A 26,794-nucleotide genomic window follows, 5' to 3' on the forward strand; every position below is an offset into this window, starting at 1 on the left:
CACATTCATAATTTCTAAAGCACACACTATAGCCTGAAGGGCCAGGATTACCACAAGAAGCCCCATCGACATTAACTTTTATGATATCACCCTCAGGTGGGTACCATTTGCAATCCTTAATCCTAGGTGCCCTCCCTAGCTTGTCTTGCAAACCCCAATTCTTCAAGATCTGAGACTCACTACCCCTCTTTTTCATCCGACCAGTAGCAAAGGCAAAGAAAAGAATTGGATATTAGTCCTCAATTGTGCTTTTCTTTGTCATAGACTCAGCTGTTCCCCTTCAAAGATGCATCGATTTCTACTTCTCCAGTTGATGACCATGCCTGCTAATATTGTCAACACCCACAACTGCTTAACGAGAGAACCATTTCTTCTATGTAACCTAAGTGCCTCCGAAATATTTGTAAAATTGCTGTTACATCCAAACTGAAATCCAGCCCATTCCCATAATAACTTCTTGCCTCTGTCATAATCCCACAAAATATGTTGGAGTGTATCAGCCGCATTACATCCCATGTAGCATCTGGAAACTAGTTTAACACCTCTTTTTTGGAGAGACTCATCAGTGGCAGCACAGTTCCTCAATAGCTTCCAAGCAGTACCCGAGATCTTTGGTTGCAACCAATTGTGCCACAAATGTTTGCACCACCAAGAGCCTGGTACTCTCCTTCTAATTGTCTCAAATGCAGATTGAACCAAAAATTGACCTTGTTGGTCAGGCTTCCAAATCGCATGGTTTGCCCCATTGATAATAGGCACCTGATTTAAGTTAAACCCTGCAATCATAAGAATGACTTGAAGAGCTCGAGGGATAGACCATGCACCATCAGAGATAATACTGCTAACCTTAGCTTTACATCCCTTGAGAACCTCTGGTTGTAATTGTAGCCTATGTTGAATTGATTGCTCCCCAATCCAGCAGTCTCTCCATAGATCTACCTTCTCACCTGAGCCCAAAATCCACTGAGCCCTAGAAGAAACTTTAGGCAAAGCCCACTTAATTCCTGGCCATATAGTAGACTTTGCATAATAGTTTATCAACTCTCCGTCTCTAGTAAAGTAATCATCATCATTAAACCTTATATGCCAAGCTAATTTCATTAACAAAGCCATATTTAACTCCTTCAATCTTCTGATACCGAGACCACCCTCTTTCTGAGGTTTGCAAACTTTTTCCCACGAGGTTGTCACTAGTCTTTTCGTATCTAGATTGCCCGTCTAGAGAAAATTCCTTAACAGTTCTTCGACTTGTTTTATGATGCTTACAGGCCACTTGTAGACTCCCATGTTGTACACCGGAATACTAGACAGGACCGACTTTATGAGAACACTCCTCCCTTGAAAGGATAGTAATTTTCCTCTCCAACCTGTAATCCTCTTTTTTATCTTGTCTATCAAGGGAGCTAACATAACTCTAGTAACCTTACCTTTGATCAACGGCACCCCCAGATATTTCTCGGGTAGAGCTCCCACTTGAATATTCAAGAGTTGTTGCAAGTGATGTCTTCTTTCCATATTCATACCCCCAACAAACATCCTACTCTTATTCTTGTTCATAATCTGACCCGACGAAACTTGATATCTCTCCATAAGATCAGCTATGTTAGACACACTTCTAGCATCCCCTTTGCTAAAAATAATGACATCATATGCATACAAAAGGTTAGTAGGGCTAGCAGTCATTTTAACCACTGTAAGAGGTTTAGATAAGCCTGTCGCCCTCAATGAGTTGAGACCCCTGCTCAAAGAGTCCTCTGCTAGTGCAAACAACAGCGGGGAAAGAGGATCCCCCTGCCTTAAACCTCTTTTTGGCGCTATGAACCCAATAGGACCTCCATTCAACAAAATAGACAACCTAGCTGTGCTAAGGAGAGCCGGGATTAGCCTATTCCATTTTTCTGAAAAACCAAATCTTTTCAAAACCTCGAACAAGAAATCCCAACTCAACGTGTCATATGCCTGAGTTATGTCCACCTTGATGGCTATACTCCCACCATATCTCTTCTTATCTAGTTCATTTATCATTTTCGATGCAAAACCAATACTAGCTTGAGAGTTTCTGCCTTTGATAAATCCACTTTGTTCTTTCGAAACCAGGTCATCGATGATAGTATTGAGCCTTTGCTGCATAATTTTGGAGAAGATCTTGATCAGAAAGTTACTCATACATATAGGTCTGTACTGCGATAACTTATAAGCACTCCTATCTTTTGGAACTAAAGTAATGAAACTCGCATTGCCACCATTGGGTATGATACCTTCCCTGAAAAAAGATTTGACCGCATTACAAACATCATACGTGATCAAATCCCAGCAATGAACATAGAAGTGGCCATTGTATCCATCGGGGCCTGGAGAGCTGGTAGCCTTCATGTTATTCATTGTTGTCCAAATTTCACACTCTGTAGGAATTGCGCACAACATCATATTGCTCTGCATCTGTTACTTTAATTTGTGTGGGATCAAATTCAGTAGCTCTTCATCCATATTCACCTCCTTATATAGGAACTTGTCGGTATAATATGGGACAATGTAATGGGAGATATCAGCTTGACTATGTAGTAGGACATTATCTTCAGTTTGCAATTCCAGTATTAGAGACTTGGTCTGCCTTATTTGACAGATTCTGTGAAAATAAGCCGAATTCTTGTCGTTACCATTCAACCAAGAATCTTTGCTTTTCATCTTCCAAAAAGTACTTCTGTTCTTTCTGGCCAGCAGCAGAGCCTCTTCCTTCTCTTCCATTTCAGTTTTGCATCGATCATTTGTAGGATCATTGTCGGCCTCAGCTTGTGCCAATGCAAAAACTGCTTGGGCTTTATTCACAGCTTGCTCAATGTTACCAAAAACAAATATGTTCCAGGTTTTGAGTGACTCCTTTAACATTCAAAGCTTCGTATTCATACGAAAAATGGGGGAGCCCTCAACAAAAGACGGCCAGGAACACTTCATGAAATCTTTGAACTCTTTATGACTAGTCCATGCTTGGTTGAATCTGAATGGTACATTGTGCGGTCTAGGAATGTGAGCCATTGCCCCCAGTAATGGGGAATGGTCAGACCACTCTCTAGAACCCACCTTATACCTCCAACCACCAAATTTTTGAATCCACGCCTGATTATAGAACACTCTATCAAGCCTAGCAAGAATCCTCCCTGAGCCATGCTGGTTATTACACCAAGTATACTTGAGACCCACATGATCACTAAGCTGCAAATCACAGTTATTGTACCAATTTAAAAACTCTAGCATCGAAGACCTTCTAGAAGGCAAACCCCCCTTTTTCTCATCATTATGTAAGACAACATTTAAATCCCCTAACACTACCCAAGGTAGATTAGGCATAAGATTTTCAAGCTCAGCCCAAAGTTGTCTTCTCTGCACCATAAGACAAGCTGCATGAACTGCAGTAACAACACAGTCCTCTACGAGCACTGTAACATGTTGAGCAGAGGCATAGATAAGGCTAACATTCACTCCTCTCCTCCACAAAATCCAAATATTGCCTTTTCTATCACTTGTTTCATTGTGAAAAAATTGATAATCTAAATAAGAAAGTCTCAGAGACAACACCGAATCACTCTTTGGCTTCCTCTTTGGCTCCGTAATACATAGAATCTCAGGTCTAAACTGCTATAAAAACTCTTTGATTCTAGATAAAGCATTATTCTTACCAATACCCCGCACATTCCAGTAAATGATCTTCATTAATTAGAAATAGGGGTTTTCTTCTGCTCCTGCACTCTCGACCTGGTTCCGGGTGGAGAGACAGGTTGAGCTTTATATTTAGTGTTATGTTTTTTTTTTCTTAGTTGAAGCTTCAGGGTCCCGGGCTTCCAACCATCTTGTAGCAACTTGAATCACCTCCTTCTCAACCGGGCGACCGGTTTACCTTCCAATAAGCTTTTCATATCCGAAGCAAGACTCGAAAAAGCCATTGTGTACGACTATAGGACCAGTAGTTACTGGTTGAGACTCTAGTATATCTATATGATCCACAACCACATCAGCTACACCTAGTGCTAGGACCAAGCCTACATTGTCCACCGGTGCAACCTCTTCATTAATTACTACTCCCGCTACCTCTTCTACTAGATTTCTCCAGGCTGTATCTATAGCTTTGTGTACCATTATACCATCCTCTTGGGAGTCATGAACCACTAAGGCCCTTGACATACTTTCCTGCTCTTTGTCTTTCATGTTCCCCATATCTTGTTCAGTGTTTGTCCTCATAACAAATTCTTGCGCAGTATCAACTGCATCCTCAAAACCTTGTTCAATGTCCACTGTTGAGTAGTTGAGAACCAAGATACCATGGACCACCGAAACTCACTTTTTTGAAATCTATATCATTCTTAAATCTCAACATTAAATAACCCTTACCTAGTGGTGAGATCTTAACTGCTTCCGTCATGCCCCATTTAGTGTTAGCTTCAGCTCTAGCACTCTCCAAGTTCAGTTTTAGCATGTCCAGCCTTGCTACTAAAGCATATTTGCAAGCCTCTAAACCTTTTTCCACAGATTTGGCTGACAATTTAATTGCTATAGTATTTCCCCTCTTGCTTGGAATGGGAAGACATTCCAGTTCCACTGTTTGTGTCATTCTGTCCCTTGCTTTGTCAGCATAAGACATCTTTCTTTCATTGTTGTTGTTTGGTTTTCGTTCGCGGCTTCTTCACTATTCGAATCAAGACTTCGTGTTGCTTGTTGGCTTTGCGACTGTTCTTTCAATGGTTTGCCTTGACCGATGGCTATTCTTAGTGATGGGATTTGTTCAAACTCGGAAAGATCCATGCTGGACGGAGAAAATCCTTCAATCCATCCAGCTTCCTCAGAAAACCCCCCCAAAAGGGGAAGCTTTTCTCTCTTTTTCCCTCCAAGTACGGTTTTGAAGAGATAAAAGATACTAAAAGAAGAAATAAAAGTTCACGAAATGACTCTATTAACCCTGAGAAAAATCTATCATTAACTAGTATACTGCATAGCAGTGGGGGCGTGAGTAGAAAATTGGAAGGGCGTGGAGAGTGGAGAGGGAAAGGGAGAGATTGAAAGGGGGTGGAGAAGGAGAGGGAGATAAAGACAGACAGAAACCAACCAAATGACATTTTGGACACATACCCCCCTCCTCAGCTTAGAACATTCTCTTTGCTCACTTGATAATTTCTCTATAAGGACATTTTCGGGTTTACGTCAGCAAATTATTTTTTATTAATACTAATTATAATCTTTTCTGATATACATGCAAACACCACTATGTATGTATGATATGCATTGCATTTGTACACCAACATGCACACACCATTATGCATGTGTGTAAAACACATACAAATACTACTATGCATGTGTATACCACACATAAACACACCATTATGCATGCGTGCAACAAACATGCAAACGTTATTATCACACATGCACATACCAGTATGCATGTGTCCAACAAACATGCAAACACCACCATGCATGTGTACAATATAAAATAAATAAAATTTTTTCATGTTAGTCCTAACATAAAATGTGAGTGTGCATAGAGTCAAAAACAAAATTGAAAAGTCATGTAAGATTTTGATTTAACTGATAAAAACTAAAATGAGGATAATATTGTCTTTCACATGGTCAACCCGGTTTGTCCTTAAGTCATAAATTATATGCCGACCATAAACTGAAGTTCGTTGAGATTCATAACGTCGAAGGATTTGTGAGTGAAGTTGAACTTATTAAGTTGATGCTGGAGAATGCAGAGTCCTTAAAAATGTTGAACTTCCCCCAAGCCAATTATCTGATTATTCATGTGTGATGATGCCATGATGGTGCTATTCTCAATCTTAGCAGTGGAAATTGTATATGTTCCGAATGTGCGCGCACTTGAACTATATTGCATTGAACTGTCAATTATGTCAAGTTTTGTGAGTGAATAATAATTGATTAATGAGATTACTTGGAAATATTGAAATTACTCTTCAAAATGTCACAATTTTTGAAAGTTTTCATCCCTGTTCTTATCAAGTAGTGACCAAAAGGAAAGTTCATTACTATTTGCAATAGCAGTTCTCAATATATATATGTGCATTCCTTTTACGAAATTGAGGGAACTTGGAATTTGGAAATTGGGTTGGGCTTGGTTGGCGTGCATGAAATTTTGGCAGTGGTCTGCAACGCTTCAACACTACGTCTAAAAGACTAAAAACCTAAAAACAGTTGAAAACTCTAAGTGTCCTACGGCTCTATAGGCAAAAAGAAAACAATGGATGCAGGCCGCAAGAGATGTGAAGATAGGATCAGCAGTTTACCAGATGAGGTTCTTCATTACATATTATCTTTTTTAGATATGTGGTATGTTGTTAGAACGTGCATTCTGTCCAAAAGATGGAGATCACTCTGGACTTCAGTCCCGTACATAAACTTGGACATGGATATACTTCCGTTTTACATTGAAGATTTTATCAATTTTCTCTATAACGTTTTGTTTTGCCGTGACCAATCGAATATTCATACTTTCCGTCTCATTCACAATGATGCTCACGTCATTGATTCGTATGAAATTAATTCAATATTTGATTGTGTTAGTATTGCACTAAAAGATAATGTTCGAGAACTCAATCTTGAACTATTAGCCTCAATCCATTTACCCGAAATTGAGCTACCGCGGTGTCTTCTGAATTCTAGATCATTGGTGAAACTGAACTTGGATATTGATTATGACAACAAGTACTTTATTAAAGTTTTCATTAGTCTACCCGAATCAGTGAATTTGCCTAATCTTAAATTGCTGAAGCTTCAAAAATTTGGCTTTCGTGGTACTGAGTTCATTCAACAGCTTTTACTGAATTGTCCAGTTCTTGACACTTAAAGCATAGTCCATTGTGGCCTTCATGATGCAGATAGCAGACATAGCAGTCTGACTATATATGCTGCTCAACTAAAGCACTTGGAAATATGTGTGGATGAATATAGTGATAAGAACAAAGTGTCAATAAGTTCTCCTATGCTCAAATCGTTCAGGTGTGAGTGTTGCATTTCAGATGAATATTTTCTTGAGGATCTTTCTTCTCTAGACAGGGCAGACATTGACATGGGAATGGGTTGGCGTACTAGTGACGCCGAAATTTATAGAAAAATGATGAAGTTTCTTGGAGGGCTTTGTAATGCAAAGTCATTGGCGCTGTCGGTTTGGTTGTTGGAGGTATGTTTCCTTTTCTGAAAGCTTCAAACTGTTGTTTTTATATAATTCGAGTATGCGGAGTTGGAGCGAGGAAATTTTCAACTCAATTTTATTCATTTTTTTAATTTCATGTGTGTGCCTGCGATGTGTGTGTAATGGAAAGAGATTTGAAAAGTTTTGATTGTTATTTCATCAAGATAAATAATCATTGTTGGTAACCTTCCTAGTTACATATTGCCGCACCTACCCTGTTGCCATCACTACATGCAGTAGGAAATTAATAAGTTTCTTTTTCTTTTACTAAAACATCTATTTTTGTGAGATCGTAACTCAGCATGGAATTATAGTGACTCCATTGTGGACTCTTAATTGCTTATTATCATTACTGTCACAAAATTTAGTTAAGCTGCACAAACCAAATGTCCAGCTGTCACATCAAACTCTTTTTTTTTTCGGTAATCAACATATATATATATGTTGATGTGTTAGCAACACACAGCCTTAATCTTCCTCTACATTCTAAGTGGCTTACACTGCCACAGTGCCACCATATATATATGATAAAAAAAACCAAAAAGTTCTAGAGCGCATCCTCCAAGATGTTTCTTGATGTCCATGAGATGCTAGATGCTTTAGTTCCCAAAAATTTGCTGACTTCTCTGGCATCCGTTTCAACTTCTACTGATGAGCAGAAGATTCTGTTCCACCAGCTGCCTTTGAGATCCCCTGGCATTCTGCCTCTTCAGCTGAGTTTCCTCTACCCTTATCTGTTCCTGCTGCAATGAATATAATATTCCATTAGTATCCCTTAATATATACAAAACCAACTCCAAAACAGCTACTACCTGTGATGTAACTTGCATCAATGTTGAGCTTTAGAAGTCCCTGTAATGGAGGTTTCCATTTCTCTTTTCTTTCAGATAGTGATGCAAGTAAATTTACAGGCATATCAAGAATGACATAGTGATTAGATTTATTTATACATCAAACTCTTGAAAGCATGGTCTCTTAGTTCCGCTTGTTTCGAATGGAGTTAGTTGTTTTGAATCTGAGTTCCTAATTGGAATGTTGAGGTTGTCAGTTGTCACCTAATTGAATTACGCTTGTGATCCACGACCCTACTTGATCCCCAATGTACGCATTTCTGAGTGCTTTTATTAAGTGGTGGTATTCTACTTTTACTACTAATGTTGATTTTGATATCTAGCTCGCTTTGTTATCTGAATTGGCTTTCATTTGTCCGTGATTTTGCAAGGTTCTCCCACGAGCTGATGAACTCCTTCCAATGTCTTTTTCCGCAAGACACTTAAAGGTGACAATATGGCTCTCCAAGTATTGCTTCCAGAGCATAAAATATCTTTTGGAGAGCTCTTACAATTTGGAGACTCTTGAAGTGCACATAAATGACATAACTGATCTGGTAACGAAGTTTTGGTTTTATACATATATATTTTTTTCCGATCAAGTTTCTTTGGTTTTATATTTGTACTTGTTAGTCGTAAATCTCAGCTACTGCACCATACAGTCATACTAGCAACTATTCCTTTTATACGTGCAACAATGAAATTTTAGGATTCCAGTTAATATCATCTACAAGAGAGGCCTACTCTCTATTTCAATGTACCAATACGTACGTGCACAGTGCACTGATCTAGATCCATCATTCCCAATTTCCCATCAAGCACTTTACTTTTTCTTTGCAAATTTCTTTTTCCTATACTAGCAATTAGACATTTTGTATGACGCCGCAAGTTATACTTCTTTAACTAACGGGTGTGTTTGTTTAGGCAAAATATTGCGATTTTATAGAGAGATGGGAGTATCAGGAAGCAGTGGAAGTTCTTTCCAAGTGTACGTCGTTCCATAAACTGAGGTTCGTTGAGATTCATAACGCTGAAGGATTTCAAAATGAAGTTGAACTTATCAAGTTGATGTTGAAGAATACAGTCGCCTTGGGACAGTTAACCATTGGTGCCTCTAAAGAACATTCGCGTACAATAGGAGGCTAAGAACATTCTGAAGGAACTCGTACCTCATAAAGTGTGACAATGGTGCTATTCTAAATCTGTATAATGGAAATTGTATATGCTCCAAACTTGTACCTGAAACAAATGTTATCAAATTTTTTATAATATCAGTTTGGTGAATGAAAAAGAATTTATTCTTATGGAGGATATATATAGGAACTAGAGGATTTACTTGGAAATATGGAGGCTACAATTCTATTGCTGTCGAATTTAGATATCAGAATTCAGAATATAGTCGTTGTTCAGTGGTTTAGGTAATTAGGTCCACTTCATTTCTTTGTTTCTTATGTTTCAATGGATTTCATTACTGTAGAAGTATACATATTTGGCCATATTGGTATTTGGTAAGAGATTTAATTAATTTCATTTTTTTTAACAGAACTGATCAGTCTGATGGTCTGTTTCTGTACTCTGTAGTATGTGAGGATTTAGATGTAGCAAATTACCATAAATATAACTGACGGCAACTTGTCCTTCCCTCCTAATTTTTGAACAAAGTGCTTTTTGGTGTTTATTTAGAGCATGTCTTCAGTGCAGGTCGTATGGTGCGCAGGTCATATGGGCCGTTGGATCAGTACTTTTGCCATTAAATACACACGCACCCCTTGGTATGAGTGGCCGAGATGTCAGGGCGTACCCTACATCTCGCGCACCATAGATTTAGCCGTGTATTTATTGTACTATCATGTGGAGAAGACCTTGAATCATAAAAGATGCATCACAACCTCTTTGTTTGCATGCTAAATCTCTTATTAGCCCTGTTCTTATAAGCTAGTACTAGTGACCAAGATAATAACAATCTACCATGAGTTTAACCAATTAACATTAAAGGAGAGGTACAAATATATTTCATGATGAGAAAAGCACTTATGCTCATTTTCCTTTCATAGTATCTTACATCAGTGCCATTGCTACTAAAACACAGATCAATTCATATTTGGTTACTTGGTTGCCATGGTCAAACAAGTTTTTTTTTTAAAAACAGTTATGGGGTTTGGCAGACCCCTACCTGTATTAAAATAAAAATATAAACAGTTCCAAGTACATCCTCACTGACAATTGCTTCAAGAGAAACATCTAATGGAGAGAAAAAAAATAGAAAACAGGATCAACGTTATCAAATTTAGCAAGGTAATCAGCTGCTCTATTTGTCTCTCGGTAAGAATGACTGATGTTGCAACTTGCAAGCAACCATTTTGTCAATCTTCAAGCTAATAGCCTTAGCTATGTTTTGACAGTACCAAACAAGTTAGCAAGGTACTAACGGCTATATATCATGTAAGATCAAGTAAAATGATCTATACTCAAAAGAAATCCAACACCATTTGTAGTGGGTCTCTAGTCAACATGGGTGACCTGTGAGCCCTGAATCGGATAACTAGGAGGATCAGCTTCAGCTCTTAAAAAAAATGCTTCAGCTCTTATTAGATGGGTATATTTTATTATAGAAATCTTAAGTCGAACTCAGAATACTCATTTAAGAGGCCTGCGTATCTTCAAACTAATGTGCACCATGAGAACTATGGCCCATGCACTTTTCAATGTCAACTCTTTCGGTATTAATGATGCTCGACTTGAAAATCAACTAGATAGCTGGTCAAATGTATTTACATTTAATAGGCCACTGTTTTTTCCCTTATAAATTACATAATACATAAAAGCAAGTAGTTACGTAATCTTGCCTGCGTGGTGGTTATGGCAGCAACGCAAGTGATAAAGGAGACAAGGTGCCTGGTGCATCCACAAATTTGCTTTGACGAATATGTTTGTCTGTATATTAGTAGTGCTTAGAATAGTGGCTTTAAGTTACATTCACTTCACTTGTAGCATTTTTTTTCTTACATAAGTTATGGGGCAATTTATATGAAGCACGAAACTTCCAGTCCTCCCTAAGAGTATCATCATTAAAGAAAGATACTAACTACAAATACAAAGACTAGTTACAAACCCTACACAAGTGGATGGTTCTATAATCAAATCTCTCGACCTCAAGTACCATCCACTGAACTTCAATCCACAGTTCCACACGCCAAACACACTCAACTGACTTCAAAATTGGACGGAACCTAACCACTATGAGTAGAGAATCAAACAAAACACACGTCCATAATCAGCCAATATAACATTTGCCAAACACAAAAGCTATGGTGGACTAATAGTAACTAGCATTTCTACATGGAAAAGTGGAAAACAAAAAAATCAGAAAAGGCTAAAAGGAAAGTTGAAAGAGTGAACCTAGACATAGACAGCAAGTTTGAAGTCTGAAGTTTGAACATACCTGAGTTTTTAGTAATCTCTGATTATAAATATATAAATATATTTATATAACAGTTGAAAAAAAATGCTTCAAAACAGAAGACCAGTCAACTAAGAATCCTCCATTAATAAAACACACAAGAAAAAACGCGTTTCTTGTCTATCCCCATATTTATTAACAGTCAAACTCTTCCTTTCAAACCAACAAAAAAAAAAAAAAAAAAGAAAAGCAGAGTGGGCACTTCATATACATGTGTTATTGTTCAACAGCAATGAAAAAGTTTGATTCTTTTACGCATGGAGAGCAGTTTAGCAACACCCCAACAACAACAAACTGTACTTACAACAACACTTTACAACTCAATACAAGCATTGGGTCGTGGGTTTGATGTAACTTCAGATATTAGATTACTTTACTGTAAAGGGGCACCTTCTGGTTCTAGACTTATTCATTTTGATGAACAACATGTTCAAGATATTGTGATTCCTAAAGATGGTATTTTTATACCCAATGTTTCTGTTGATGTTGAGTGTTCTAGAGGCAAGTGTACTAGAGAAACTATTTCTGTTTGCAGCTTTCATGAGGTATGATTTGGGCTTGTTTAATTAGCTGAATTGTGAAGTGGGCTTGTTTAATTTTTTTTTTTAGGAAATGGACTGCTTTTATTTTTACATGTTTGTTAGTTTTTTTAGTTGTGTCTTGTGTAGATTTTGATAAATATGAGAAAAGGGTATGGAGGTTGTTTGATAGGTAATTCCAATGTACTTTTCATTGTAGAAATTTCTAGGTGGGAGAGTTTTGTACATTAGATTGGGGTAATTAGTCGTAATGGTTAGCAACGGCGTTTGCTTCTTATTTACTGAAAAGAACAGGCATATATAGGGTTTTCTAGCAATAATTGGGCTGAAGTGACCATTTTGCTTATCTTGGTTCTATTGTTCATAGCAATGGGCGATGAGGATGAGCCAATTGCTTTGAAGCTTATAAAGTGGTGCCATTTCCGGAGTCGTTTGTTGAGTTGCACATCCCAGCTTACTAAACTAGTATACGGTAAAACGGTGGAGCTGAACAAAGAAGAGAAAGAGAAAAGACAGAATTTGTGGTGGTGTTTGGAGAGAGAAAGAGAGAGGGGTGTTTTAGTGTTCAGCGGTGAAAAAAGAAAATGTGTTTGTGATGAAACGGACAAGTGCGTTTAAGCGTCCCTGGCCCAAGACTCACTTCATTCAGGATAAAATAAGTGGTGTGTGCTTCCCTATACAAAGTGTGCATTTTGCGCATGATATTGACGGCTGAAGAATAATGATTTCATGGGATCAATGTGGTAATGTTGAGGTTTTGAAATGGATGAGTAGATTAACTAAGGTTAAACGAAAAAGAATGCTTCCGTAGAAGAGTTGGAGGAGCTCAGCATGTACTTAACTATGGGACAATCTGTTCAATTAAGTCTAATCTCGTTCAAATGCAAAAAGTAAACTAAGGACTTAATATATGGTAGAAGGCAAAATGAAGGCTGCTGACTACATCGGGCATGGGACTATGGGAGACCTGATAGGTGTATGGGCAAGCTTTTTCCAGTTTAACAATTTGTTTAAATAGTTGATGTTGGGGAAAAACGTGAGTTTGATGACAAACTTACTGTTTTTATCTGAAAGGTTCACAGAGGATACGCAGGAAGGAATTTGACAGTTGGACATAGTTGATGTGGAGAAGTCGATACAAGATCTTCCCATAACTCGTACAGTTCTTCTTCATTTCATATGAGATAATTTTTTATGGACGCACAAACTGAACGAAGTTGTGATGGCCTTAAGTCCTTAACAATGGCTGAAATGCTGCTCGAAGGCAACAATTCTTCTGGTTAGTGGATTAATCAGGAAGAACACTCTTAGTTTCTTTGTTCTTATCTTCTAAAGTTCTAAGACAGAAACTGCCTAGAGGAATTAATGTGCTCATTCCCTGAAATTCAAGTTTAATCTTGTTATAGTGAAAGTATCAAACTATGACAATATCTCGCTTGAACATTTATCATCTGATCTTCATTTGTGCCCAGAATGTGTTGATTTATTGGCAATTGATGGATGTATAGATTGTAGGTAATCCCAGACTACAGATTGCTTCTGCTATGTTTTTGGAGGGATAACAAGGTTACTGATAAGTGCTCGTAGTATCCAAGATGATGTAGGACATTATGGACAACTTTACAAACTGTGAGTGTTTTATTTTGAATAGTCTAGGGTTAATTTTAATAGAATTAGCAAGGAATTTGCGAAGATTATTCCTCAGGATTCCAAGGAAAAGTTGTTTAAATTGTTGGAAAGTCATGGCGTTGAGAAAATTTTCCAGTTGGATTTGGTGAAAGAAGTTCTTATTACTAGAAGGATCAGTAGAAAAGCCAGGAGGTGTGATGTTTATGGTATATCTTGCATCTATGTATTCTGCACTAGGATCTTTTTGGCCGCGCTTCAATGTTATTGTATGTTTTCTGTGAGATACAACACATTTGAATTTCTCGAACTTTTGGCACTTAATGAATCAGAAGTTACAAGGATTTCAAGATTTATTAATAGGATACCTTCAGTTATGATTATTATCAAAGGGTGGCCAAGGTACACAGGCATGATTCTTAAGTTAGAAAACATATTGGGTCACTTGACGTTAATGCCTTGAAGGAGTTTACAATCATATTCACGTTTTCCTGCAAAGATGATGGATAGAGCTGATTATCTTTTCACATGCACAGTGTATTCTTGAAAAGTCTAACGCTGTTATTGAACCAAAGTTTCCGAAGTTGGAACTTTCCTGATTCGACCACATCCATTTTGGATGAGAGAACCTAAAGTGCTACTGAAATATATATTTGTGAAAATTATGTAAAGTGAATATCTTTTATTCATTGAGCATCTATCTTCTATGACATGATGGAAATCCATTGTGAATATCTGTGGCTCTTCTAATGCCGTCTCGCAGTATACTCTTTGTATACTAGTATTTTGGTTTTGAAATTTGTCATACTACAAACCATTTCAAGCTAATTCCAAAATACAAAAGCAGTACAAATACAGAATATCTCTATTATGGTCAATTTATTTACAGCGGAGTATGTGTTTTCATTAATGAGTATTTGATGTATGATTTTCCAGATGGCAGAGCATTTCAATAAGAAATCTGGTATATCAGGGCGAATTCCCCTGGGAAGTTTTAATTCTATGTTCAACTTCACTGGTTCCTGGCAAGTTGATGCTGCAACTACAAAATCCCTTGCTATGGATGGATATTCTATCCCTCTATTTAAGGTGCGACTGGCACAAGAATGTTTAGTTTTGCGTGAAGATATCAAGCGTGCTGTTCCTTACTCTTGGGATCCCTCGTCATTGGCAAGGTAATTCAAAGGTCAAAAACGCAGTTTACATTTGAGTCTGTATCTATCATGGTAGCATGCCTTTTATAGGTTCAAAATGGTTCCTTTTACAAGAGTGGACAATCAACTGTCGAAGTTTTTAGGATAAGAGACTCTATACGAATGATGTGGACGTACCTATCCTGTAAATACAAAGGTGGTACTCAAACGGGTCAAGCGCAGTAGATCATGTTTTTCTGAAATTTAGCTTATATGAGTTGTACACTTGTACCAATTGCAAGATCTTTGCCTGAATTTTCAAAATAATCTCAGAGGTGCTACTCATTAATTGTTATGTCTTCTCTTGTAATGCTTTATCAGCTTCATGTTTATTTCCTCTCTGAACTTTAGTCTATACCCTATATGACTGACCAAATAAAACCTGAGCAAGCGATTGAGTTCTCTAATAGGATATTTCTTTGCTCCTCTTTCAGCTTTATTGAGAATTTCGGCACACATGTCATTACATCTGCAACAATCGGTGGTAGAGATGTTATTTATGTCAAGCAGCATCAATCTTCTCCATTGTCGGCATCGGATATTGAGAAATATGTAAATGACATTGGGAATCAGAGGTTCTTTGACTTAGAAGGCCAGCTTGGTACTCTCTTCAAAAAAAGTGATAAGGTTAGTTGTTTTTCATATGCAATATAATTTCTCAGATATTTCGTATGCCACAGTGTTTAGTTGTTTAAATTGTAGTAGTTACCAAATATGTTGAGCTGTTTTTATTTGAATGAACAGGTTGCGGGTTCATCCATTTCACAAAACCAAGAAGCACACCCTCAGCTCTCCAGCGTTCCTTATCTAAGTGGGAAGGAGGTATGTACCCTTTTTTCTCTTCACAATTAGTATCAGAGAAGATGTCACTTGCTGCATGGAAAGAATGGCTAGTTGTTGTTTTTTTTGCTTATGATCCCCTATTACCTTGTCGTTGTCAAGTTAGGCTTGTGTAGTATGAAACCTTGTTAAACCTGAACATGTTCCATTCCATTCGAGAATGATCCATACTGTGGGTTTGAAGATTTTCAGAACTAGGATTTAATTTGTTATTGGCCTAAAGTCCTAAACAGTTTCTCTGGAATAAATGGGTTTAGGAGATGCTTCTTCAGGGACGGTTGCATATTTTTTCGTTTCTGCTTTCTTGATATGCTGAGAGGCTAAGTGCCCACGTCAACCTTTAAGTGCTCTCTGTATTCACTTTAGTCTATAAAATTCAAGTTACATTGGAATTTTCTTTTGACTGGTTGAATTTAGTTTGATTTCATTTCACATTTTCCACTGCAGGATGTTACCGTCATTTTTAGGAGAAGAGGAGGTGATGATCTTGTTCAAAGCCATGCAAAGTGGACAGAAACTATACATTTAGCACCAGATGTCATCAACATGAGTTTTTCTCCTATCGTTTCTCTTCTGGAAGGAGTGCCAGGAATAAAACATCTAACCAGTGCAATTGATTTATATTTAGAGTGTAAGATCTAGTTTACTTGCATCAACAATATAGTGTCTGTCATCCATACTGATTTTACGTAGCTATGATTTAAAGGTTTACCCAGAAAAGATATATCAAAAAAATATTGGGTAAAAGGTATTTTTCACACCAGTGCCCATGTTTGAAAAGATAATGGATCATTCTTCATGGTGATTGTCAAACCTAATGCTGTGATTATAATTCATCAAACCAGAATGGCCAGTACTCAGTGTCCTCCAATTTTGTGTGGTTGTGCCATGGCATCTTAGTAATGCCTGGATTCATAACCTGGTTAAAATACAAGTACTTGTTCATGTTAATGTGGTCAAAGTCATTGCATATATCATGCAAAGATTATTACTTCACCTCTATATTATTCTCTCCAACTTTGCTGTATTTCAAGTTGTTGGTTTTGTGAGCTAATATGTTTGGGTAAGCATTTATGTCACACTTGAGAAGTCATTATCATGAGAGACATGCATGTTCACTATTTTCCTGACACTACATGACTAAAATGAGAATAATTTTCTGCGATGGATGATGATCATTGTAACAGTTACTGAATTGACTTGGTAAAAGTAATATTTGTTCCTTACTAACAAACATAATGACTCCAATCACCCAATACCTGGAATTTGTAGATTTCCTATCCCACTAAGGAATACATTATTCTGTTTTTTCTGTGGTCCTGAGTAGTGCAGCTAGAAAGTTTCTGGTGAAGAAGAATTGTCATTTCCGATTGCTTTTATTGCAGTTTGGACTTGGTTTTAGTTGTTATTTGAATTATATTACTGTTGCTCCCATCACTGCTATTTAATTTATGCAAATTCTTGTTCAATTCTTAGACAAGCCGCCTGTGGAGGAGCTACAATATTTCTTGGAATTTCAAGTTGGAAGAGTTTGGGCGCCTGAACAAAGTAATCTTCCAGGCCATCAGAGAAAGGAGCCAGTCTGCCCATCCCTGCAGTTCAGTTTGATAGGTCCCAAGCTTTATGTCAGCGCAGATCAGGTAGTTCCATGCTTTTGTTGATCCGTAATTGGATAAATTGTAATTCTCCAGTTGTTATTTTATATTTACATACTACACTGAGTGAATACTATAAAAAGGTTTCCTAATGAAACACTTGGAAGTTGGAACCAAGTCAGCATCTTAGCTCTTTGCTTAGATGCTGTGTATATCTCTTAATGACAGCTTTCTTGATATTTCATTTTGAAAAACTAGGGAACAAGCTTCAAATAATAGGAGCTCATTTCTCAAAGCAATGAGCCTTGAATTCTCAATATATAATTTCTTAACTCACTTATGGTGTGAATATTACATGGCTTGCAGGTAACAGTTGGTCGGAAGCCTGTCACTGGGCTAAGGCTTTGCCTAGAAGGAAACAAACAGAATCGTCTTGCAATCCATTTACAACATCTGGCATCTCTTCCAAAAATCCTTCAGCCCCACTGGGGTTCTCACATGGCCATCGGGGCACCAAAGTGGCATGGCCCTGAGGAACAAGATAGCAGGTGGTTTGAGCCAATTAAGTGGAAAAATTTCTCACACGTAAGCACGGCACCTATAGAGCATACTGAGACTAACATCGGGGACCTCTCTGGGGTTCACATAGTTACAGGTGCTCAGCTAGGTATCTGGGATTTTGGTGCGAGAAGTGTACTACACCTCAAACTTCTCTTCTCCAAGGTACCGGGGTGTACAATAAGGAGATCAGTGTGGGATCACAGCCCTTCCAACACCTCTCTCATACAGAAGCCTGAAACTTCAGATGATAAGAAGGCTGATGGTTCAAGTCAAGCTGGAAAGTTGGCCAAAATAGTCGATTCAACAGAGATGTCAAAGGGCCCACAAGATATGCCTGGCCATTGGCTGGTTACCGGAGCAAAGCTAGGGGTGGAGAAAGGAAAGATTGTACTGCGTGTAAAGTACTCCCTACTCAACTACTAAGAAAGATACCTATAATAGTGATTTGCCATTTATCCCCTTGGCCGCAGCATCACACATTCTTTGCACAGGCATCTCAATGTTTTTTTTTTTTTTGGCTTTTGTAAATCCTTTTTGTCTTGATAAATATTTTATTATAGTTTATCCGAGGGCATTTTCTTTGATTTTTTGTATTAGTTCTGTAATTCTGTTGTAAACGGGCAAGGCATTGTCATTAAGTAATAATAAATCGTTCACAAAAACTATTTTCAGTGCTCCTGTCAAATAGCCTGTACTCTTTGTTACTTTTCGTTTTTAAGGACTAATGTATTTGTATGCATGCACATTTTGCTCTAAACAAAGCCGTAAATTCCCAGGTACCAAGTATGAGGAAAAAGGCTCCTCAGTCATTAACTGGGAAATTGGGGTAAGCTATAGCAAACCCTTATATATACCCTTCTTTTATTATGTGGAACAGTTTTTGGTTTTATGCACAGAAAGTTTCCATAAATTATAGTGAATGGTGATCTTCCACAATGAAAAAACAAATTCAGTTATGCACTAGTCTTCCCAGACAAGAAGAAAAGCTCAAGACTGACAGCTTCAGTCGGTTAATCCTGGAGTCTGCTCACACGCACGATGGAATCACCTTAATGATGAATGACCATATCCCAGAGTGCAGTTCAATGCCAAAGAAGGGTAGTTTCATATAATACAGCCATGCAGGTCTTCCCTGCCTCCCTAGAAGTCTAGAACTCAAAGATGTTCATAATTTTCATTATCTACTTTTACTCCTAGGGTTCCATTTCACCAAAATTTTCAAAATTTGGTGGTAGGTGGTGAAACTATGACAAAAGGAAAACGGGGCAACCTGACAGAGCAGGAAGTGAGAGAGAGAGAGAGGGCAAAATTTTCATTACAAAAAAATATTTTACATTAGCTTATTCACTGTTCTTGGTACTGAATGCAATGAAATTGACACTTATATCATCCGATAGAGCCCATCTGCCTGTCAAAGGATTGTATACAAATCCTGCCATTTCTTGGACCTGAAAAAGAGGCATCCAAACAAAACATCTTTCAGAGAAATCACAAAAATCAAGAAGTAACAGATACTGAACCAGAGATAACCGGGAAAAAGGGTTTTCTTGATTACCGAAATAGAAGCTCGATTCAAGATAAGAACTAGTTCTTCAGGAGTAAGAAAACTTGACCACTGATGTGTACCCTTTGGGAGCTGCAACAAAGCAGGATTTACTAGGTAAGTTACACTAGTAAAAGTAATATTACCTTAACCTAAATGTGTGGGTTTGTTAAAGGAGTCACTTCAGTTGGCGTAATGCAGAGGGCTCTCTAATGTTGCAACCTAATTGTTGTAATCCACAAGATGAATCATGGACTCCAAGGTGTCCTCAAGATTTTAACATAATCGATTTTGTCAATAACTAACCATAACTTCAGTACTTCACTATCTCCAACAGTCCGTTATCTTATATCCATTTATATAGTCCATGTTTGTTCACTGTAACTGCCCTTCAGAGTTTGACCCTGGGCACTTACATTCTGAACGAAATTTATTACATTTGGACTCCAGTTCATTAATATTACATTCAATTAAAATCATATGAAATCGGTCGAAAAATATATGTTCCAATATAATTATCTGAAGAAAGTAAACCAAAACCAAGTACGATTTATGAGAAATAGGCATACCCACTGGAGGAGGTACTCTGCAGCAACGATGGCCGTAGCATAGGATCTCATAGAGCGGTTGATGGTAGAGATCAATGTGGCTCCATGAGGAACAGTTAATGATGCCAAGGACTTGCAGAACTCTGCAGGCTCTGCTACATGCTCAATGACCTACACTTGTAAAAAAAATATATAGCAGAAGTAACGAGTCAAATAAAATATTTTTTTAAGACCAGAAATATAACAGAAAACAGCAAGTTTGTCTTTCTTCTGAGCTTAGATTGACTATGTGTCCTGAAATAGAACAGGGAGGAGCTAGTACGACCATGAAGAAAGTCATACAAATGAATTGGGTTCCCAGTCAAGTACTAATTTTTCTGCAAAACTTCAAAACAAGGCAAAGGCACACCCTAGAATTTGGGAACTTTTATTCGCAGCTTGTAAGGACCCTAGAATTTGAGAACTTTTATGTGCAGCTTATAAGGCAAACCACAGTTTGACTCGATGGAAGGAATTAACTTGTCTCATTTATCTTATGTTGGACTGGGACTATCCAAAATTAGCTTCCAGCTTAACTTATCATCAAGAAGCCAAAACTGCACATGCAATAAGAAAACACGAACAACATTAAATACAATATTTGTGACAACTTTATATGTTCAAACAATGATCTGTGAGAAGATAACCTCATAAAGAGAAAGTAATCCATTCAATATTTCAATTCCATGTGACGGACTACCATTCAATCAGTAATATTGAAGACTTATTAAATTAATGCACCGCAGAAGTCAACAATGAGGATACCTAGCAGATTAACGACAATGCACTTCTAAGAGGTTCAAACCATTTGACTCACCACCCCCTAGAGATTCCAGTTTCCATTAACTACAAAACTTTGTTGATTCTCACATTTTCCACTTAGATCTAGAGAAAAACAAGTTGGTCGGGTTGCCTTTCGCACTAAGTACACAAATCATCAAGGCCATAAAATAACTAGAAAGGACACAGAAATAAGAGTAAATTATCCAAATATCTTTCTCCTACAGAAAGTGATACATGCACAAAAGAATGATACTGTTAAGAAGAATAAGTTATTCAATATATATATATATATATATATATAAATATATATATCATAATATATATTGTGAAAAGTAATTGTAACTCATGTAAACCTTCCTCACCCAATCAATAGCCTACCTCCAGAGCGATCACAACATCAAATTTCCTTTGCTCTTCAACCAACTTCTCTGTCATGATGATCGTATTCATTTAAGTTTTTGTTTGGCCCAAAAAATTATCAAACAAAGCACAAAAGATACATAAATAAGAGATATACAAAAACAAGTCATCTGAACCCCGACTTATTTCTATCTACAAAATAAATGGAGAGAAAAATTCCAGTTATGGACGAAAGGATCAAAGGAAAAGCCTTGCAATGGCTCAAAATTTGTACTCAACACGAACAAAAGGATTATCATGTCAATGGTAACTCTTTCAATCATGCAGCCTTTAACATATAACGAAGTAAGATCGATATGTACCAGCTGTTGTGCAACAATACTCAATTGATGAAGTCACTGGATCTGATTCCTGAGGGAAAAGAAAAGGTACTTTCGCAATAAACCTTCTGGTATTACCAGTGACGCATAAACTACATCTATTAACAACAAAATAATCTTACTAAAACAAAGAGTAGCAAGTCAGAGTTCATTGCACTCATAATCTTACAAAACCAAAGGAAAAAAAGAAAAAAAATAAAATAAAATAAAAAATAAAATAAAAATCAAGTAATCAACCTTATGAAAACCCACTATTCCGAACTATTATATCAGCCATCAGGTAAATGTCTACAATGGGCTGCCATCAATTCTGGGATACAATATACTTCGTAACCATATGCATTAACTTTGCGCCTGGTTACTGATTAGGTAATAAGACTGTAAAGTTCCAAGTCTTCAGCATGATGTATCCAGAGTCCAGACACTTCTAATTGTCTATTTCAATTTCTTACGAGGTTGAATGTTATGTATCTCCAATTCCACTTATCTAGTCAACAATCCCATCTCTCAATATATGCATGTGGCTATTGTTCCTTCTAAGCTACTATTACATGAGTGATAATCCAAGATCTCTCATCCGTATTCCATGATATTCTGGAATACCAACAGAAGGTGCCCGAAACATCAGATTCCTATGGTGAGGTTATCATACCAGTGAGATTTGATAACTAAATCATCAAATGATATCAACCAACAGTAAGATAGAATATTGGTAATGGGAGTATCAAACACTGCATGAATGGAAGAATGATCTGTTCTTAAGACATGTTACTAGCACTTAATCTGTAAAAAAATATATATACTAATTAGAGAATGCACACTTTTTTTTATGGTAAGCCCTCTGCTTCCCACCGTATGCTCCCCATTGGTGCAACAATGCAGAGAACAAGAATAGATAAATAACACAGAGCTACATACAATAAATACAATAGAAACTACTGTCATTCGAATTTAGACATAATGAGAATCAGATCATCTAGAAAAGTAAATGAAGGGGTTCTTAAAACCCCAGTCCATCTTTTTCTTATTTAGGAAGAAAGCCCAGCAAAGACTTAGTATTAATTACTAGAAAATATAGTGTGTTGTAGATAAACAGAGACAGAATAACACTTCTTATTTTCTGATAAAGATGTTAATACCGCATGAAGTCGTGCAATCTTGATATTTTTATCAACAGCATCAATGCCTGTAACAGTAGCCCCCATTCGAGCCAGTGGCTGTAAAGGGGAAAAAAACCAGTAGAAAAAGTAACAGCTGTGTTAGTTGAGTGTGGTAGACTGTTACTTTCTATAATCACACGTAGTTGGAGTATTTTATATTAGAATATACAACAAACGAATCGAGTTACTCCAAAAGTAGCAATAGTGAAATATAAAAATGAGCTCAGTGAAGTCTAGGACTCAAGGATATATTAAACCTCAGTAAGACTAGTGAGTATGAAAATACCTCAGAGAGAATGCCACCTCCACAACCAACATCTATGATTTTAAGTCCTTCAAAAGGCCGAGCAGAGTGTGGATTCTTTCTGAAGACAAGAAAAGTATCAGCATATCAAGAAAGGGCTATATGTGTCCTATGATCCTATCAAAAGTAAGAGAAGGTCCAACAAATTATGTAAGAAGTACACATCAAGGTGGAGAACCATATAATAAATCTACAGAATACATGAATATTTTATAAAATATTCGAAATACTGGAAAACTTTGTCAGGTCTCATATTCTTTGATATTTAGGCATTTAGAAGATTCCACTGAACAAGTCGCTCTAGTTATCTACCTCCTGAACTTCCAACATTATTTGAAGCTGGTAGGAAAAATCTCTAACACCTAAACCAATCGTTTAGATAGCTCATTCTAAAGTTAAAAGGGAGGTTAATACTAACAATATGGAAATTTAATATTTTGGGAAGAAAAATTGCCAAGAAAACTGTATTATAACACGAATGATTGTTGATTCTTAAATAATTAACCAAAAAAATTCGGCCAATAAGCAGTTTTGAAGAACGTGAATATGAAATAACATCTCATATGCTAAAAAATAAACATCAGCAATTAGAATCTAGTTGCCATTTCAATGTCATCTAAGATAATAACTCAGGGAAAAGTGATCTACCTGAAATGTCTACACAGAGTGGAGCGGATGAAAGAGAGTCTTGTAGGGTTCATAATATGCAAAGGTTTGAACGGCCCTTGGGGATCCCACCTGGTAATTAAATTAAGAAAAAACAAAACCATGTCAAACATTGAGCATAACTAAATGTTTCAATGAGATTTTAAACTTTTTCAACAGCATACTACCCTAGCTCAGACCATTTTGCAATGTACACTGCCCTTGTATTAACCAAAAGTGGTCCCCCTAACAAAGATGATGCAAATCCGACAAAAAATTGGCGCCACGACTGAAACACTCTAACCCTCTCAATGCCCATTATTTAATACAGTCCCCTTTCCACATTGTTTACACACAAATGAAAATTTGTATCCACCATTGTGCCACGCACATCGAACATAAACGCAAACATGCACACATTCAGGTCACCACTCAATTCAGCTACACTGAATATTGTTTAACTAACAAACCCTCTTTAGTTATCACCTCAAACTACAAAACCAACTACCATTTGCCATCATAACTCAAAACCATACATAAACACTACCATTCTAACACAACCATAAACATGCATTGTCTTAACTAATACCAAGAAACAAAAACAGCTATAAACAAAAAAAAAAAAAAGCATACCATGTTTCAGCAATAGCAGAAAACTTAGCCAACTCCACTGGATTTAAAGATGAAGAAATGGGCTTTTTTGCACCATCTAGTGAATAATTTTTCTCATGAAAAGGTGGAACAGAAGAAGTAGTAGTATTGGGAACTTTTTGAGGTGTATCAGAAAAGGGTCTTGTTTGAATGATATGAGAAGCACTAAAGATTGATACTTTGGAAATTTTTTTGCTACTTGTGTTTATAAATTTAGTGAGTTTCAACAATTTTGAAGCCATTTTGTTTTGGTTTTTTTTTTAGAGAAGAAGAGGAAGGGGAATTTTTTTGCAGAATGCAAGAAAAGAATTTCTCTTTTATTATTAGTCCGGGTGCTTAGAAACTTTAAAGAAAGGGGTTTGTTTAAACGTAGATAGTTCTTACAAATTTTAATTAAAGGTCTTTACGCTATTCAAATTTTAAATAAAGGGCTTTAGCTGAGGGGTGTGGATCCCTTAGTTGTGACTATTAGATCAATAATTCTAGACGTACTCCCTAATTATATCTAATTTATAATGATATCTAATTACAAATTAGATACACCTAAATATACATCAATGCAAATCAACGTTATCTCTAACTAGTATACTGTTATGCAGTGGGGTGGAGTAGAGAGAGAGTGGAGAGGGGAGAGAGAGAGTATGGAGAGGGAGAGGGAGAGGGAGAGGGAGAGAAATGAAGAAAAGAGATGAGAAATGAGGACAGACATACAGAAACCAACCAAATAATTTTTTGTCCACATACTCCCTCCGCCCGCTCAGCTCACTCGGCAACTGGGAAGACTTATCTGCATTCTGCTGCTTTTGGTATGTGTCTAACCGTATCCTACATCCACTTACCATGGTGAGAATAACTCACTCACTCATTAAGCCCAACGGTGTTGGCCAGCAATAGGAGTGCTTACATTAGGAAAGCTACATCTTATCAAATGGTACTTTGTATTTAAGGAACCGCAACTCACCGCAAGCTGAATGGTACTTTATATCAAGGAACACTTCTCACCAAGCTACATCTGGTATCAAATGCTTGTTTTGGACACATAAACATGTTGAGTTGACCTAATTTTGGACAACATTTTTAATTTCTGGTCTCTGAGTTTCGGAAAATGCAAGATTTCGGTATGCTTAGAGCATTATCAACGCGCTGCTAAAAAAATTTGCAGTCAAAATTGCTAAAACCAGTTTATGTACCAACGCTTTTTTTTTTAATATTTTTGGTTTCTATTTTCGGACAACAGAACTTGTCCTGTGCATTTTAATTTTTTTTATTAAAAAAAAAAACATTCAAACGGGAATAGTTATCCCGTCTTTCCCTAATTTTTTGACTAAAAAAATTAAAACATTAAAACGGCAAAACTTGACCCGTTCAAAAAATTCAAAAAATGATGATGAATTTTTTTGTTACAGCCATTTTAATTTTTTATTAAAAAAAAATGCAAAACTTGACCAGTCCACCATCTGGACGACTAAAGTTGACCCGTGCGAGTGGATGCTAAATTTCTGAGTATTTTGGTCGAAAATTTAACAATTGCTAAGATAGAAATAGGTGTTTGGCAACACATTATTGGTGAACGAAATTACTAAAAAAAACTACTACCTATCACATTGGCAATAAAAAATAACAGCGTGTTGATGATGCTCTTAGAGCCTTAGACAGGGCAATATTCCCAAACGTTCCCTAGTCTAATTGGTAGCTTTGAGATGACACTTGCCTCGATGATTTATTTTCAAATTATTCCAAGGCTCCAAGCAAATATTCTTTTATTGGGAATTCCATTTTACCTTTTGTTATTATTGTACATGCTCTGATGCTATTGTAGTCTGGTTCCTGGTGGTGGTGTTAAGCAGTAGAATTAGCCAACATATATGGTGTGTGCCTGTTTGGCATTGAACTCATACCTGGTATACTCTTTCAAGGATATGACCCAAATATATGAAATATGATCCCACCACCAACAAACCCTCCAAAATTAAGGTACTGGGCAACTGCAATTTCATGTGACATAACCATCTTTTACCTCTAGTGGTAATAAAAAAGAGAAGGAAACGGAAGCAGTGGAGGTGGGGTAGATAGTGTATTGAAAGCAATGGTTTTCCTTACACATAGTACTGGTTTGCCCACGTGAGGTTCTGGTACATATGCTGGTTTAGTTGGAAGAGTTGCTAAATCAGTGACCTGTCCACAACCCCTCGTGCAGTCAAGTTTTTGATATTTCAAGTGTTTGTGATGTTAGTATTGTGTAAAAATAAAGGTGTGTGTGTCTGTGTCAGATTCTCTCTCACATCAATTACACTTTGAGCGTAAGAGATCACATTTTGGACACTTGGTTTGGTTTGATTTCCTTCAGTGGTTTTTAATAACGTCCCTTTCTCATATAGTGTTGGTTTTAGTTCCCATAAATATTGTAGATTTGTAGTTGACAAAACATGGAAACTTACTCATGTTTTCATGACTTGAGCTAAATAAATTTGTCAAAAGAGGGTCTGTATTTCATGATTTTGACAGACCCTTAAAACATGAAATACATACCTTATTGCACTACTCA

General features: G+C 37.0%; 3 protein-coding genes across 5 annotated transcripts; 2 read left to right on the forward strand and 1 right to left on the reverse strand.

The window, feature by feature from the left end:
* The first annotated feature begins 6,194 nt into the window (after positions 1-6,194).
* Positions 6,195-9,326, forward strand: LOC147478367 (putative F-box protein At1g58310). The gene is made up of 4 exons (XM_086586225.1): positions 6,195-6,705; positions 6,850-7,180; positions 8,415-8,579; positions 8,947-9,326. Exons 1-4 carry the CDS (start codon positions 6,242-6,244, stop codon positions 9,166-9,168), a joined length of 1,182 nt encoding a protein of 393 aa, XP_086442351.1. The 5' UTR covers positions 6,195-6,241; the 3' UTR covers positions 9,169-9,326.
* Positions 9,327-11,499: 2,173 nt separating this feature from the next.
* Positions 11,500-18,498, forward strand: LOC147478368 (MAC/Perforin domain-containing protein). Of its 3 annotated transcripts, XM_086584900.1 has the most exons (8): positions 13,096-13,300; positions 13,537-13,650; positions 14,584-14,822; positions 15,275-15,467; positions 15,585-15,662; positions 16,128-16,311; positions 17,157-17,320; positions 17,642-18,498. In XM_086584900.1, exons 3-8 carry the CDS (start codon positions 14,584-14,586, stop codon positions 18,257-18,259), a joined length of 1,476 nt encoding a protein of 491 aa, XP_086441026.1. In that variant the 5' UTR covers positions 13,096-13,300; positions 13,537-13,650; the 3' UTR covers positions 18,260-18,498. The 3 variants fall into 3 exon arrangements, with proteins under 3 accessions (XP_086441024.1, XP_086441026.1, XP_086441025.1); XM_086584898.1 differs by lacking the exons at positions 13,096-13,300; positions 13,537-13,650 and adding an exon at positions 11,500-12,027; XM_086584899.1 differs by lacking the exon at positions 13,096-13,300 and having other exon boundaries at positions 13,535-13,650.
* Positions 18,499-19,133: 635 nt separating this feature from the next.
* COQ3 (coenzyme Q 3) lies at positions 19,134-24,580 on the reverse strand. Its single transcript, XM_086584308.1, has 9 exons — positions 24,232-24,580; positions 23,602-23,691; positions 22,936-23,014; positions 22,629-22,706; positions 21,472-21,520; positions 21,128-21,177; positions 19,949-20,098; positions 19,392-19,472; positions 19,134-19,284 (listed from the first exon to the last, which is right to left on the reverse strand). The coding sequence occupies exons 1-9, from the start codon at positions 24,489-24,491 to the stop codon at positions 19,177-19,179; spliced, it is 945 nt and encodes a 314-aa protein (XP_086440434.1). The 5' UTR covers positions 24,492-24,580; the 3' UTR covers positions 19,134-19,176.
* Between the last annotated feature and the right edge of the window lie 2,214 nt (positions 24,581-26,794).

This window comes from Coptis chinensis, chromosome 9 (assembly GCF_015680905.1).
Source record: "Coptis chinensis isolate HL-2020 chromosome 9, ASM1568090v1, whole genome shotgun sequence".
Classification (NCBI taxonomy): Eukaryota; Viridiplantae; Streptophyta; class Magnoliopsida; order Ranunculales; family Ranunculaceae; genus Coptis; species Coptis chinensis.